This window comes from Triturus cristatus, chromosome 12, assembly GCF_964204655.1.
Source record: "Triturus cristatus chromosome 12, aTriCri1.1, whole genome shotgun sequence".
Classification (NCBI taxonomy): Eukaryota; Metazoa; Chordata; class Amphibia; order Caudata; family Salamandridae; genus Triturus; species Triturus cristatus.
In genome coordinates, this window is record NC_140595.1 from 429,370,431 (window position 1) to 429,386,121 (window position 15,691).

At 44.8% G+C, this 15,691-nt stretch overlaps 1 protein-coding gene across 1 annotated transcript in view; it reads right to left on the reverse strand.

Moving 5' to 3' along the window:
- Nucleotides 1-2,750: 2,750 nt before the first annotated feature.
- Nucleotides 2,751-15,691, reverse strand: part of BCO1 (beta-carotene oxygenase 1) — a 172,507-nt gene continuing 159,566 nt past the window's right edge. The window contains exon 11 of the mRNA XM_085639534.1: nucleotides 2,751-5,670. Coding sequence (XP_085495660.1) covers nucleotides 5,516-5,670 — 155 coding nt within the window. The 3' untranslated portion in view covers nucleotides 2,751-5,515. The remainder of the gene's footprint in view (nucleotides 5,671-15,691) is intronic.

Here is a 15,691-nt window from a genome sequence, read left to right on the forward strand (position 1 = left end):
AGCTTCTCCTCCATCTTCTCTTTCTGGCTCCCAGCACCACATAGGCTCCCCTAAGCCAATCACAACACTGCTGTCACCAACATGACAGCAGCATCTTGACTGGTCTGAGCAGCCTGTTTGGCCACTCAGACAGTGCCCGGGATACTTGCGACTGTTCTCCACCCGGCCGTGAAACACAGCCAGGTGGAGAAATGCTAAGTGCGCCTGACTGTGTGGCCGACCCAAGACGGCTGACCAAACTGTCATGCGCACAACCAACTCCTACTCCCTGTGAACCCCACCCTAACATAGCCCCATAGCCGGTATGAAAAATAAATAACGTTGTTAATATCATTTTATTTTTCGTTTTTCCACTGCTCTGAGAACAGTTGGTCGATGCTCCTCCGCCTAAGCACATGAGCCGCTGCTGTAATAGTCCTGCTTTTCTGCAACCCATCCTGTACCCGTTCTTTGTTTAAGGGTTACTTGCACCACTGTCCTGTGTATGTGTGTGCTATCACATGTGTTGCCTTGTATATGTGCATGCATTTGTAAAAACTGAGAATGTGTGTTGACTGTGGCATTGTGTATGCTGCCTATGTGTACTTGCAACTGGTAGTTCGTATTTGCAGAGACATTGCAGAAACTCAAAATATAATACTTAGGCTTTTTGGAAAACGAAACGACCAATGTGCGTGTTACATATGCAATGTATCTTCACTATGAAATGGTTGAAACAGGGTAAAACTTGTGCTGCTTGTTTTATATAGAAATTGCAGATTACTGGATACTGGGATGATGGGTCAATGTGCATCGAGGAGCTATAAGCGGACCGGGCAATGATATGTTGATACGTGGGTGTTATCAAGTGGTATTTTCGGAAACTGGGGCATGGTGAAGGATGCAGGGTAAAGGCACTACATGTTACAGGCAAATGCGTGGTACACACCTACATGGTAAAGGCAATGCGAGGTGAAGTAATTACGGGGTGAAGGCATTGCGTGGTAAATGCAGTGTTGTAAAAGCTGTTTGCCCTGTTGAGGTCACCAACTTCTGTTCTTTGGATTGTGGCCACATTTTGTTCATTTTACAATATCTCTGCCTTATACATTTTGCTTTGAGGATTACTGGGTGTACTCTACTTGTCACCCTCTTTTTGATCTACACCCATGCAGCATCACAGTGACCCTTTGACTACGCTGATGTTGTGTAGCTACCTATTTGTTTTAGTGTTTACTATGATTACAATTTGTGCGCCTATTTTGCACACTTCCTACATCACCCTGCTGGGCACTGCGCCCCAAGATAAGTGAATCCAACTTACTGAATACTTGAGTGCAGATTGTGAGGGACCTTCAGCTTTCTCTCATTTAGTGAGTGCTTTGGCTCTTCTCACTCTAGAGACCTCAGCCTGACAATGATGTTTATTTACTTAGTAATACCAGAACAGTTCATTTAAAGATTGTAATTGTGCTGAGAGGTATTCAAACCAGCATCGGCTCCTTCATTAAAATATCATTTTATCATGTGTGGCAGGCTTGGACTGCTACAGCGCGGGGGCACGGGGCAGAGCTGATTAGTGCAATTGCATTATTACGTCAGCCCCCTGCCAGTGCGCATGACAGATTGGCCGTCTGTCTAAAGCCGGACAATCTGTCATGCGCACTTCAAAGCCTGCAATCCCAAGGCTGAAAAATCAGCTGAGGGATTGCAGCTGCAGGCCCCCAGCCTCAAAATCAGCGCTGGCTTAGCCTGCTTCAACCATCCAGGATTGGTTGAATTTGCGTGACACAAGGAAGGAAGATCCTGCCTTTCTGCCCGAGTCCGAGAGCACCAGAAGAAGAGAAAGACAGCGACCGGACCCTGTGGCCAGCAACATACTTATGGTGAGTTTTTTGGGAATTGCGCCCCACCAGATATTTATCTTGCTGGCCACTACTGATTCAAACTCTGGACTAATATTCATGTTGTTACTAAACAGAGAGGAATGTCGAAGGAAGAGATTCCGGAGTTATTTGTGGCATAGTTCTGAAAATTCTAGTTCTGTTTCATGGTAAAACCCATAGGAGTATATGTATAATAATCCAATGTTTAGTAAAAGCAAACGTTGATTGCAAGTTAATGTTCCTGTATTTTGAAATATACTTGTTTTCATGCGCTACACTGTCCTGCTCATGTAAGGTATGCTAGATGTATGACATATTGGAATAGTATACAAGTACTCTTGCTTTTGCATTGCATAGGTTATATTTGTAAGATCTTGAACTGTGATGAAAGAGTATATTGGAGGAAAGTCTGACGTCTGGTTCAAAGGTCACCCAATACCTCCATGCAAGAAATAAGTACTGATAGGTAAAGTATTGACCATCCACATAAACTGTGAAGGGGATTGCACTTTTTGTCAGATCTAAGAAGGCTTTTTTCTATGCTTTACCTCAACACCTCTACCTATCTGTTGTCCTGATTGGTCATATATGCTCTGTAGATCTAATGTAGTATTCAGATATGGCTTGTAACTTTACAATTTAATGCATTCTAGATTTTGTCCTCCTAATGTTTTCACTTCAGTCAAGACTAAATGTGCTATGTTGGAGGTATATGTAGCATGTATGTTGTAGAGTTGGGTGAGCCAACAAAGTAATAGGGAGAGCTGACCCAGAGCCGAGCCATGGGTCTGGCTCGGATCTTTAAGCCAGTGCTCGAGCTGAGCCCTACAAATATTTGCTATGTAAACAATACAACAAACAACATGTGAAAAACGACAAAGTCTCTTCAAAATTCTAAAAATTGTATTTCTTTAACATGTGGAATCTTTGACATTAAAATATAACTTTGCAGCACTGCGAAGTACTTATTAAAAATGATTTTTTGTATAACTGGTATGCTGAACTCAAATATTTGAAAGCACTTTCATACGCGATAATAAAGAAAAAAGAGTTTTGGTGAAATAAAATATTTGACCAAGATCCTGCAATTTTACGTGAAGAAGCTGCGATTTATCCAGATTTCCTGTTTCCCTTTGTACAAACCAGACAATAAATAGATATCTATTTGTCTTTCCTTATGTTAAGGCTTTTTTTTTACCTCAGTGCATTTTTCTGTAGTCTTTAAATATAGCGTGATCTCCACCCGAAGGCCGAGCACTTTACAGGATCACCAATTACATTACACAAGGAGACATGCATTGTTTACAGTCATGGGGAGATTAAGTGATTTGCTCAGAATCACAGGATGTTGAGCGGACGCAAAGACTCAAACCTGGTTCCCTAGTTCCTGAGTCGGCAGCTCTGACAACACCACATTCTGGGTAGAAGGAGGGAGTAGCCAGGCAGAGCCACCTGAAAGCTTGGCTCGTTCTTGGGTCAAGGTTCCAACAAGACCTCGAGCTCAGCCAGAGCCAGGTTTTAGGCTGGAGCATGGCTCGAGCTTTCAGTAGCTCACCCACTTCTAGTATGTAGATGGCTTGCACAGAGCTGCTTGCTTACTCGAATATTTATCCTCCCACTACCAAGTCAGTTGAAGTGAAAAAGGCCTTCTACGCCGTCCACCATCTGCCACCAGACAGATGATGGGAATTCTCTATGGATGTTTCGGTGTCTGGCGCCTCTTTCATCTCTAAAGTCAATCTAACTACCACACTTATTGTTAATCACTAACAATAGGAAATCCTGAAGCTGTTCTACAAAAACTGTCCAAAACTGCAGTTGATCAGCCGTCATGCAGAGAATGTTGGCCTTTTAGAGACTAGTAAACAGAATATCACGCTTGGGGTGTCTACAATAAAACATCACTATGGGCCATATGCATGAACACATTTTCCCATAGACACAGAATGAGCAAAACCCTTTGATGCATCTGGCCCTATATGTTTGACACTTATACTGCATTAGGTTCCACATAAGTTCCACATCCACTCAATAGGAAACTGCAGAGGTTTAGGTCAACGAAGCCAATCTCCATAGTAAATAACAAACAGTTTATTTCTTATTAATAATAATACGTAGAGTATGAGTTTACTAAAAAAGAGGTAGATTTGCAAACAGCATGACAGATGTAAGACTTCTAAAATGCGTAAGTGCTACTTGTACAGTATCATTAGACCCTTAGAATTAGTGGGTGTAATACATGTAATTACATTTGAATTTATGTAGACCTTCACAGTAGGAAAGAGTTACTTACAATACCCAAGAACTTGGATTTATAACTTAAACTTTGTGACTAAATCGTTTTTAGCTAAATGATTATTGAAATAAAAATCGCCTCTGGCCACATACATATTTACAAAAAGGTACCAGATAATTAGAACCTGTGTATACATTTGTTGAGCTGAATGTTGTGCTTTGCCCTTAAAGATCTTCCCTTGAATTGTTATTGAAGCCTTCACAAATCTACTTGGTCACCAAGCATGGAGTTGGAGTCAAGTAACAGAAGCAATCAGTCATGACCATCAAGCAGATTGAATACCTATTCATAGGATTTCCATCATTTCAAGGCCCGGACACCAAAAGACTCCCCTCACTTTCAAGAGCATGGCAAAAAAGATAATTAATAACACATATTCAGTCAGTGATAGCCACTACAGATCATAAGCTCTTATAAGGCACCTAGGAATTTGGAATAACATCAGGTTGAAAACCACTTCTAACAAAGAGGCAGGGCTAGCCCATGGAATGGTTTCTATTCTATGTGGGCTAGTGGGCCACTGAAATGTAGACTCCATGCTCAGCCACCCAACTGATTCTTGTCAACATAGGTTAAGGTGAATGGTTTATAAATGTAGAGCATCTACTGTGCATTGTTGTGAGGTGTCTAAGCTGCTGTACATTCATCAGCACATTATCTTTAGTAGGCAATGCACTGTACCAGCACAGAAGAGATACGTGAACAGTTAACACAGTGCCCTAACTCATCCCAGATTTCAGTGAGCTCTGTTAACTTCTGTACTTGGTTGTGCCATCCAGTGGGGCAGTGTCATTTTATTACCATAAGTAGAGCCAGTTGTAATATCAGCATCCAACACAGGGCCGAACCAGAAGCGATGGCTGGGACGGTTCTTTATGTTCCATATTAGAATCAGTTCATGGTCAATTTCCACAAAAAAACTATTGTGTTTTAGCTTCATAATGCATCTTGAATTCAAGCCGCAGCATCACTGTGCTTGCATCTGTGTTTCATATCCTGGAATGTAAGCCCTAGTTCCAGTTCCTATCTTTGTACATAAGGGTGGTTGTTTTTCCAGATTTGTTGCGAGATAGAGAGTGAATGGGCATTAAAACGTGTTATCAAACTTTGTCTGTTTTATTCTCAGAATTGTTTGGTGCAATATGGAGGCTCCTCAAGAACTGTATTGCATCATCCTTTAGCCACAGATGGACAGGCATGTCAGATGGAAAGCTTTTCAAAGCTATCATTGCTTCATGAAGCAGCGTTGTCCTTCATCTGCAATATTCCAAATGGTCCTTCATGTCACTATGCACATACGCTCTTAAATAATAGTGTTCTTTTATTGGTCCAGTGTCTGACCTGCTCCAGGCCTTCACTTTCCATCAGGTATGAAGCAGCCATGCAAGTCCAGGTGCATATCCACGTTGACAGAGGCGCGGGCAATTTCTGTGAATGTTTTGCCCTCCAGTATGAGCAAAAAGGATGGCTTTTCAGGATCAGTAGACACAATAACAGATAAAATAACACCTGCAAATAAAGAATGGATATATTAACAAATAGACAATTGTTTAAACAGAAACACAGCACTGATACAATCTCTTCTTTTGTTTTTGAGGGCAATCAAGGCACACAGCATATAGAACCAAGATCATTTGATAGTTAAGTTATGCACTGATTGTTTCATACAACAGATGATGCACATGACCTATAAATAAATATAGGCTGAGTATGTAGTGTGTGCAGGAAATAAATGGCTGAGCGGCAGTAGCTTGGAGCTGGGAGATGCAATGATAAAGCGAAGGACTTTATGTGGGAATTCGAGCTCTACTTTGCAAGCTCCTTTGTATAGCTCCTCTTTTGTTGGATTATTATAACAATTTTTTAAGGCTTCATATTTTTTCCAAGACCTCGCAAGAGCTATTAATTTCCATTTTGTGAATTGCGATTTTGTTTCCAATTTTGTTATTGGCTCAAGTAATCAAGTTGTATACAGTATGAAAGCCCAACTCACTGAGTAACATGATATACAATTTGAGTGTTTCAACTGTGGAGTAGCAATCAGTAAGTTACTCAGCGCCATTTATGGACACTAAAGAACAAACAATAATGAAACAATTTACCCCATCCCACCCTCCCACAGCAGCTAGTAGAGCCCAAGCCTAAGAATAGCTTATGAATCTAATGCGTTCCATGGAGTGAAAACAAGAACAGCGGGTTGTGCAGTCGCCCCAAAAACATGTGAACATATACATGTCATGTAAATATAGAGGGGTCATAAAGGATGTTGCCAAAATAATTAGTATATACAGTGCCAGGGTAGGTAACTCAGGGCTGGTGACTCATCTTTGCTACTAACCTTGAAATCCTCTACCAGAGTATCTCAGGTCTTAAAAATAAGGTATTTCCTCAACCATGCCTTTCCGCCCTCTATAGCAATGCACTATTGGACTGTGAATTTCTTTTTAGAAACCTTGTCTGGATTCAGTGCAAGACAGAGAAACAATTACAAAGGTAATTTCTTCAAAACATAAGCTTTTACACCAAATCTTTACGGGAACCTTTTAGCAGTGATTCCTAAACTGGAGTTTAAGGACAACTGGGTGTCCGCTATACCTACTCAGTGGATCCTCAACTGTTTCAAAAATTAAATATTAGCAGATTAATAAATTATATCTAAATAAAAACACTAAATAGAAAATTTCAATTTTTTAAATGTTTAGTAAATCTAAAGGCATTTGAAATTGAAGGCTAAAAATGTAGTTGATATCCTTAACTTGATTTGGGAAAGCTATGCAAGTACAGCAGACAGAATCTGGTACAAATAATCGAATGCGCCGTCAAAAAGACAGCATGCATTAAGACCAAAAAATACAAAGTGGTATACTAGACCCTAGCATATCCCTTCTTGTGTTAGAAATAAAGCCACATTTTCAAACATTCTTCCCTTTAAAATTAACATTAAATTTTTTGTTTATGTTTGTGATTTTAATTGAATATTTCCTTTTTTTTTTTTGGTTGATATGTACCGGTTTCTGAATGTGTGAATACTGTTTTGAGGTTCAAATTGTAGAAATTGCTTAGCATGGGGGCCCTCCTGTCTAGAGGTTACAAAGTGGCATTAGAGCACGAGGAAGAATCTTTTTTGACACCGATAGTTTTACAAATATCAAAAACACACTTTGGTATCTTGTATGCATTGCCCATGAGAGGAAGAAGAATAGCAGACAGGTTTGAAGCTAGATCTGTTTTTCCTGTTGTGATGGAAAAGTTCCCTGCATGGTGATGGACGTGCAGTTCTGCCCTCAGTGCCAAAGCTGCAGGGATATCTAGAATCTTTGTAGCAATTTTTGGTCATGGGCGAACACGAATCATGTGTGTGTTGCGGTCTTGCTTAGACGGGCTAGAGGCACCTAAATCTCTACCCCTCATGTGGTGGAAGGCTACTGCCATTACTGGGAGTTAAGCAGCACAAGGGCGGAGGTGGCAGTGGACTATGTTTCAAGTTATAATGATGAGTAGAGTGAGCAGGCATTTTACCTGTGTCACTAGAGAGAAGCATATTGGCCCTCTCATGTAAAAGTCCACTGCTGTGTGCATAACTCACTCCTCACCTGAATACTAGGATGAATGCAGCACCGCCCAGTGCTCCCATTTCTGTGTGTGCATGTTGGAATATATGTTTACCTGTGAGTGGTGCAATGAATGTAAGTCAGTGCATGTCTTTGTGTGCATGTTGGGATGCATGCATATCTGTGACTCCTGCAACACATGGAAGTCAGTGCGTGTCTGCGTGTGCAAGCTGGGATGTAGGTGTACCTGTCTGTGGTGCAATACATGGAAGTTAGATTGTGTTGGGGTGAATGTGCTGGAATGTTTGGGTTTCTGTGAAGTCGTACAGTTCATGAGATCCTATATGTGTGTATTTCTGTGCGTGCACAAGGATGTATGTATACTTGTGTATGGTAAAATACAGGGAACCCTCTAGGTTCCATTTTGGGCCTGTTAGTGAAGCATGTAGAGTTGGGGAGCCCCCCAGCCAGATTTGTGGATTGCTGCATTCCTCAGAGCTGGGTAGGTGATGCCCACACAATGGTAGAACACTTCAAAAGGGTTCCTTGATTCTGAAAGAGGTCACTGGCATATATCAGGAAGGAGACATAGATTATAATGGAATCATAAAGATTAGGGGTCAGGTCTTTATACCATTTTGATAAACATGTATCAGTGAGGCTAATACCCAGGTTGTGATCCTCTAGTCACTCCCATGGCCTGGGTTTTGGGACTATCAAAATTGGAGACACTCCTGCTGTGATAGACTGCATTCTGGAGGATGGTTAAGACAGAGGAGTGGGCACCCCCCACAACACAAACTTTGAAGACTCAGGTACTAAATTATATTTATGTCTGGAAACATATTATAAAATGGGGATCTTGAGCCTCCCAAGATTGTCAAATTGAAGATGTACACCAATGTAGTGAAGCACAACACGACTGCGGCCTGTAGTGACCAGGACTAGGGACTACGGGTCTGACAGTCTCCCTTCTGGGGAAGGGGACATCACCCAGGAGAGTTAATTTTCACATGCCCTGGAGCACCAGCTTCTGTCTGATCTGAGACCAGAGGACCTTGTGAGGAGAAGGAGGCTAACCAAGGGTGCGGAGAACATAAGGTGAATCTTATCGAGTGGATCCCAAGAGCTGAGGGTGAGATTCTGGTCCATTGGGACCACTGCACCGACGGAGCCACCTGTCTTTGTACATTGTACATGACCTCCGTATGCCAGGTGGGGCAGTGGGGATTCCTAAGGGCCATCGCCCTTCTGCAGCAGTGTGGGGAAGACAGGGCAGTCCATGGGCAGTGTTGTGACCTGAATAGGGACTCCACCTTAAGTTTGTTAATCGTAACCCTCGTATGACAGGTTGGGGTCAGGAGCATCTTAAGAGCTGTCGCTGTGGTGCAGCGCTGTGAGGAAATTAGGGCTGTCACCCTGTGCAGTGTTGTAACCTCAAGAGGGCTGCCAACTCGATTGTACTACATGCAACCCCCGTATGCCAGGTAGGGGCTGAAGTGAAGATTAAGGGTGATCGTCTTGGTGCATCTCTTTGCTGAGAAGAGGGCTGTTGTCCTGTGCAATGTAGTAAGTTGAAGGTGCTGTCACCAGTGTGTCTCTGTGTGTGATTCCCCTATTCCAGGAGGGGGCAGTGGCAAGGAGAGAGGGCTGTTGCCCTCTGAGCAGCAAGCAGCTGTAAAGAAGTTGCAGGTTTGCGACCCGTGGAGGAGGAGCATTTATTCAACCATCTGAATTCCCAGTGCCCAAGACCTGTCACCGAACTCAGGGAGACTTACTGAAGTACCAGAGGAGCACTGTGGACACCTACTGCTTTGACTGCAGCATCCAGTATTTTGATCATTTACAGGCTGCTGATGCATGCCCGGACTCTCCAAACTGCCACTCCAGCGGGAGAGGTAAGCCTAAGGGGTCGATTCCGATATCGTTCGTAAGGTCTCCGAATCTCATTCGGGTTTGCTGAATCCGATCTGGAACCCCTGTTTCCGATTGAATTGTACACACGTCCCAATGACCAATTATGATGCCTGGAAACCGTTTGGGTTGGGCAACTCGGTTTCAAAATGCATTAAACAGGCTGCGTCTTTCGGAGCTGAATCGTACATCTCTATGGACTCGGTTTCCGAGCGAGCAAGTACGATGGCCAATTCGGACAGCCAATCCGATTCGGTTTCTCCAGAATGAATCGGCTGTTGGAATCTGTCTTTGGAGCCCGATAGCAGGCCCCCCTTCACCCAGGGTCTTCTGAATGGGGCCTGTGGGGGGTACCCAAGGGCCCCCCTTTACAACCATGCACAGTGTGGCAGGCACCATGGGGTGCCCGCCACAGGGTGCAAGGTTTCCCCAGCCCCCCCTTTCTTCAATGGGAGCTTGTATTGTCAGTCGGAACACAGGCTTCCATTGAAGTCAATAGGTGTCCGGCTGAATCGTATCCGGAAGCATCCGGAGATATCCAAATCGCTTGGTCGGACTCCCCCTTATCCGAGTTGTCCAGAAAGCATTTTGGAACCGATTCTGTAGGAATGCTTTCCGAACGAGATCGGAATCGGGCCCAAAATACTGGTCCAGCGGGCCTCTGGGGAGAGCTCGCTCTGACTGAAGTGCTACAGTGTGGAGACACTTAACTTTCCAAAAAGCTATTGTAAAACTTAGCTGGACTTTGGTAGCAGGGCCCAGCTTGGGTGTTGACTCACATGAATGGGGAACACCTATGAAGCTTAAATGGGGAGGTGGAACTCATGAGCTGACCCGGGCAACGCTAGTGTACCTGCCTTGACAAGACTGTGTATATTATTTGTGGTGTGCTGCATTTCACTTTGCGTTCATATATAAGTACTACTTTGACCTAAAAGCAAGTATCTGTCTGGAAAATTATTTGCTGTGCTCATTGGATGTATTCTGAGTCTTGAGACTGTGTTCACCCTGCACCTACCTCCTCTCTGAGAAGCCTTGTACTACCTGACCTGCGTTACTACCGAGACTCAAGTGCTGAAGTGATACTTGGCCTAGTTGCTCAGAGCCATTAGTATGTTGGGCCCAGGACATCACTTGGGCTTAGTGGCTCCTGCTTGCCCTGTGGCTCTCTAAAGGCATTTCTGACAGGCCCCATATATTTATTCAAGAGCTGTTAAACCCAGTTCTGCTCCCACCCAGTATGTTTATTTTTAATTTCTACACATTCATCTATCAGGTAGGGACCTCCTGGGACTTTGCTGCCTTGGGTGGGGTTTGTTGTTTTCATTGAGGGTTGGTGTGGATTGAAACAGTTTTGTCCGGATTCTGAAACCATAAACCATTGCATTCTTTCGCTGCAGAAAAGCTACCTACTGGGACTATGCTTTGCTTAAAACATTGCAGGTAGTGCTTCATGGTCCCACAATAAAAGCCAAGTGAGTGCTCAAGACCGGTGTGAGTCAGCAGCGTGGCTGTGTTCATGATCTCTTCATGAATAGGCCACTGAACATGCACAAGGAAGCTCATGGAACTAGTGCAGATAAACAGCTGCAAAGAGAATGTAGCAGTGCATGCGTGGATGCCATACGGCGCTGACTTGGTGCTGGTAATGGAAAGATGTTAGCCAAGCAGTGTAGAAACTGTTGAGAAGCTTGTTAATATACATAGGGCTTCAATAGTTGGATGGTATAAACTCCATTAAGGGCATGTTAGTTCTAGGTGAGTGCTCTAGGGCTCCTTGAGATGACCGTATGTTGCTTTCATTGCATTGATTGATTCTTGTTAATTATTAATAGGAGGCAAGTTAATGTGGGTACTCCTCACCGTGCTCTTTTGTAAAAATAGAAAATTTGGGAGAATGGAAAGCATAATCTGGGCTGTTATTGAAACTTTGGGTATCTAATTGACACAGTTGAACTTAGGGAATTATATGCTACACATGTTGATTGTGTAACATGTTTGAGGGTGTGTTTGACATTGATGCAGGAGGCGCAGGCACCAGCATAAACTTTGGTTTCCCCAGGAGAGTCGGCATTAAGGTGAGGAAACCAGCTACCGAGTATCAAGAAGGCGATCAGGTCTGGTTAGCCACAAAGAATCTGAGAATGCTAGGACCACGCAAGCTGCAACCCAGATATATAGGGCCTTATGAGGTGAAACAAGTAATCAATCCCGTGGCCGTGAAGTTAGACCTCCCTGGGGAAATGAAGATCCACCCGGTGTTTCACACTTCTTTGCTTAAACCTTATGTAACGCCCTCTTGTTCGGAACCCCCTCCCCCTCCGCTTCTCATTAACGGAGAAGAAGAGTATGAAGTCAGGCGTATTGTAGACTCTAGACGGGTGCAAGGAAAACTACAATACTTAGTCGATTGGGTAGGCTATAGCCCTGACGACAGAACGTGGGAACCGGCTGCACATGTACACGCCCCTACTCTCGTTAGAAGATTCCACGCCCTGAACCCCGGCAAACCTAGACCAGTGGGAAGATCTTTAAGGGGGGGAACTGTTACACCTTAGAACCCGGTCCAGGTCCCTGGTTAGTCATAAACACTACATTACCCAGAAGGCAGTGGGAAGTGGGAGGAGGTTGTGTGCGCTCGTAGAGATCACCTTATTAGAGAGGCGGATATATAGCGTCACTCTACGTTATGCAGGTGCTTGACAATCCCTCCTTTGGATGGACCACGCCTCCCTCAGCTGTGCGTCGGAACTTTGCCTGCAGTTGAAGTACGTCAGGTAGCGCGTTGCTGCCTTCCTGCTCTGAACCCGTTTTCTCCTTTGCCTGTTACTTTATTGCAATCTTTCCCGTTCCTGAGGCCTTTGCATACTGTATCGTTCCTCCGCAGCCCCGCGGACCAGCGAGTTACCTAATTGAATTCTCCGGAATTCGAGAGCGTGCATGCTCTCATTCAGGTATCTCACACCCCAATTTCAGTCCGTGTTTTCTTCCCGCCTCCGGCTTGCCGCTTTGAGACAGCTCTAGGTTTCAGAACCCCTGCCTTCTACAAACCACTGAGGGGGCCGGACTTATCTGCACACAACAACATTTCTCTTCAAAGACGTTACTGGACTCTTCTCTCTGTGCGTCTTGTGTGGAAACCATTTCCAAAACGCTGTCAAGATTGAGTGCCTGGTGTACACTTCCCGAGGAGTGAATGACTCACAAGGAGAACCTTGGTGCCACCTGTGACTACGCCGGATAGAGCGTAAACCCTCAAGACCTGCTGCCTTTTACGTCGGGGAAATTTCTCGTCCTCGATTACCATCCAGTCTCCTGCTTCTTGCGAAGACACCACTTACAGCACAACTCCCTGGTGAGTCTGAGAGAGCACACATCCTGGGAAGGGTAGCTGCTATAGGAGTAGATAGATAACTGGCGGGAGGGAAGGTACACAAGGGTTTCCTACCATATCCCTTCACTTACCTGCTGTTTCCTCTCTCTCTCTCCCTCACTCATGACAGCCTTGCATCTCTGCCGTCCCTCCTCGAAGCCTGGTGGTCCTACGCTGTCTCTTACCTCCACGTGGGGCAGTTGATCAGTGGTCGAGATTCTTTTCGAGTCTGGTCGTGCCCTGAGGGGAGAGTGGAGAATATTCTTTGCTCCTGAGGTTTGGTATCCTTTGTCTGGAAATCGTGCCCTGACAGATTGTCAAGCCCACGTTTTTTCCTAAACCCCGAGCGAAGATGGATAAGGATGAGACATTTATGGCTGGGGCCATGGCTGACCCTAACCATGTTGTCACTATGTCTGAGTTGGCAGTTGTGGTCAACAACTTACAACAAGAGCTCCAATCCGTAAAAAATGAGAATTTACGGCTACACCCAGAACTGAACACTCTCAAAGACCAAACCATGCCCAATACCAGTACCCCAGACGGTTCAGTTAAGCCAAAAAAGACGTATATTCAGCCGGCCCGGTTTCAAATGCCTTCTCTGGTGGCAGATCCCCCCGTAGGGGTTCCTCCGGCGCCGGTGAACTTCACGGTTCTTACTCCTCCTCAAACTCCCCTGGCTATGCCCGAGAGGTTCTCTGGAGAAAGTCAGAAATACGCCGTGTTCATGAACCAATGCCATTTGCAGTTTCTATGCCGCTCAGCCTCTTTCCCGGACGATGCTGCAAAAGTGGCGTTCATCATATCCTATTTATCTGGCAATGCTGCCTTATGGGCGGTTCCGCTCATTGAAAACGACGACCCCATCCTGTATGATTTGGCCCGTTTCAAGGATCGTATGAAAAGCCTTTTTGCTTGGCACGCCTATATGCAGGCAAGCGATAATGAGCTATTAGGGCTGAAACAAGGCTCCAAAGACCTGGTGACTTATATCACTACATTCAATCGGCTGGTGGCCGAGACTCAATGGCCCGGAGAAAAACGGACTTCCTTGTTTTATAGAGGGCTTCGAGACGACTTGAAGGACATCCTCTCACAAATCGTGGACCCACCGGAAGACTGTCCTTCGTTCATTGATCTAGTAGTCAAGGTGGAACACAGACTTAGTGAGAGGAAGGGAGAACGTACTAAAGGTGACTTTCCTCGCTTGCTGGTGGCGCGTAGTGATAGGAAGGAGGTGAAAGAGGGAGCAGAGCCTAGGCAGATAGGGGGAATCCGTGGACCTATAAGTAAAGAGGAAAGAGAGAAGCGTAGAAGACTTGATCTGTGCTTGTACTGTGGGAAAGGGGGACACTATGCCAAAGACTGTTTGGTTAAACCAAAGACTAGTGCTAGGTCGGTTGTGGGTAAGATAGGATCATCCATGCAGGCGGAAAACTAGTTGACTTGGAGAAACAGGAGACCAGTTCTTCAAGTCTGCTAACCTCGTTGGTCTCTACCTTTCTAGCGAATACTTCCTCTTCTACGCCCAAGCACTTAACCTTATTGGTGGTGCTGTTTTTATCCTCTACCGATAAGACCACGCTGTCGCTCATGTTGGATTCCGGGGCTACCGGTAACTTCCTGGACATTACGTTAACTAAGACCTTAGGAATAGACTTCATACCCAAGTCACAGCCTGAGACAGTTAAGGCGGTGGATGGTACTGAGCTGTCTTCAGGTAGAATCACCTATCAAACCCCAGCAATGGTTATGGTATGTGATAACGGACATACGGAGACGGTCCAGTTTGATTTAATAGCGGCTCCAAATTTCGGTGCCATAGTCGGAGTGCCTTGGCTTCAGAAACATAGCCCACATATTGATTGGGTAACGCGGAGAGTTACGCTTAGGTCTCCCTATTGCTTACAACATTGCTACCTGGATACCACTCCCACCACAACCTCTGTTACTTGTGCCCTCGCGGATTCCAATACCACCGCTTTACCTGCAGAATATCAAGACTATGCTGCGGTGTTTGTCGAGGTCAAGGCGGTGGCTCTTCCACCTCATAGACCATTTGACTGTCGCATTGACTTAATCCCGGGCGCAGTCTTGCCCTTGATTCGAGTCTATGCGTTGACCGAACCTGAAAGCAAGTATCTACAGGAATATTTGGAGGACATGTTGAAAAAGGGTTTCATTCGCCACTCGACCTCCCCCGTCTCTTCCCCTCTTTTCTTCATACCTAAGCGGGAAGGGGGTTTGCGAGCCTGCCTGGACTACAGAGCCCTTAACAAAGTAACTATAAAGAACAAGTATCCTCTCCCTCTAATTCCTGGTCTTTTGGACCAAGTCCGAAAGGCTAAGATATTCACTAAACTTGACCTGAGAGGCGCGTATCATCTCATCCGAGTGAAAGAGGGAGATGAATGGAAGACGGCATTCCGCACAAAGTTTGGACTCTACGAGTACTGCGTAATGCCGTTTGGCCTCTGCAACGCTCCAGCAGCGTTTCAATTTTTTTATCAACGAAATCCTGCGAGAATACCTGGATGTGTGTGTCATTGTCTACATAGACGATATCTTAGTATATTCACAGAACATACAAGAACACGTCTCTCACGTGAAGAAGATCCTCCAGATACTACACGACAACCATCTCTTTGCCAAACTGGAGAAATGCCTTTTTCACGTAGAGAAAGTAGACTTC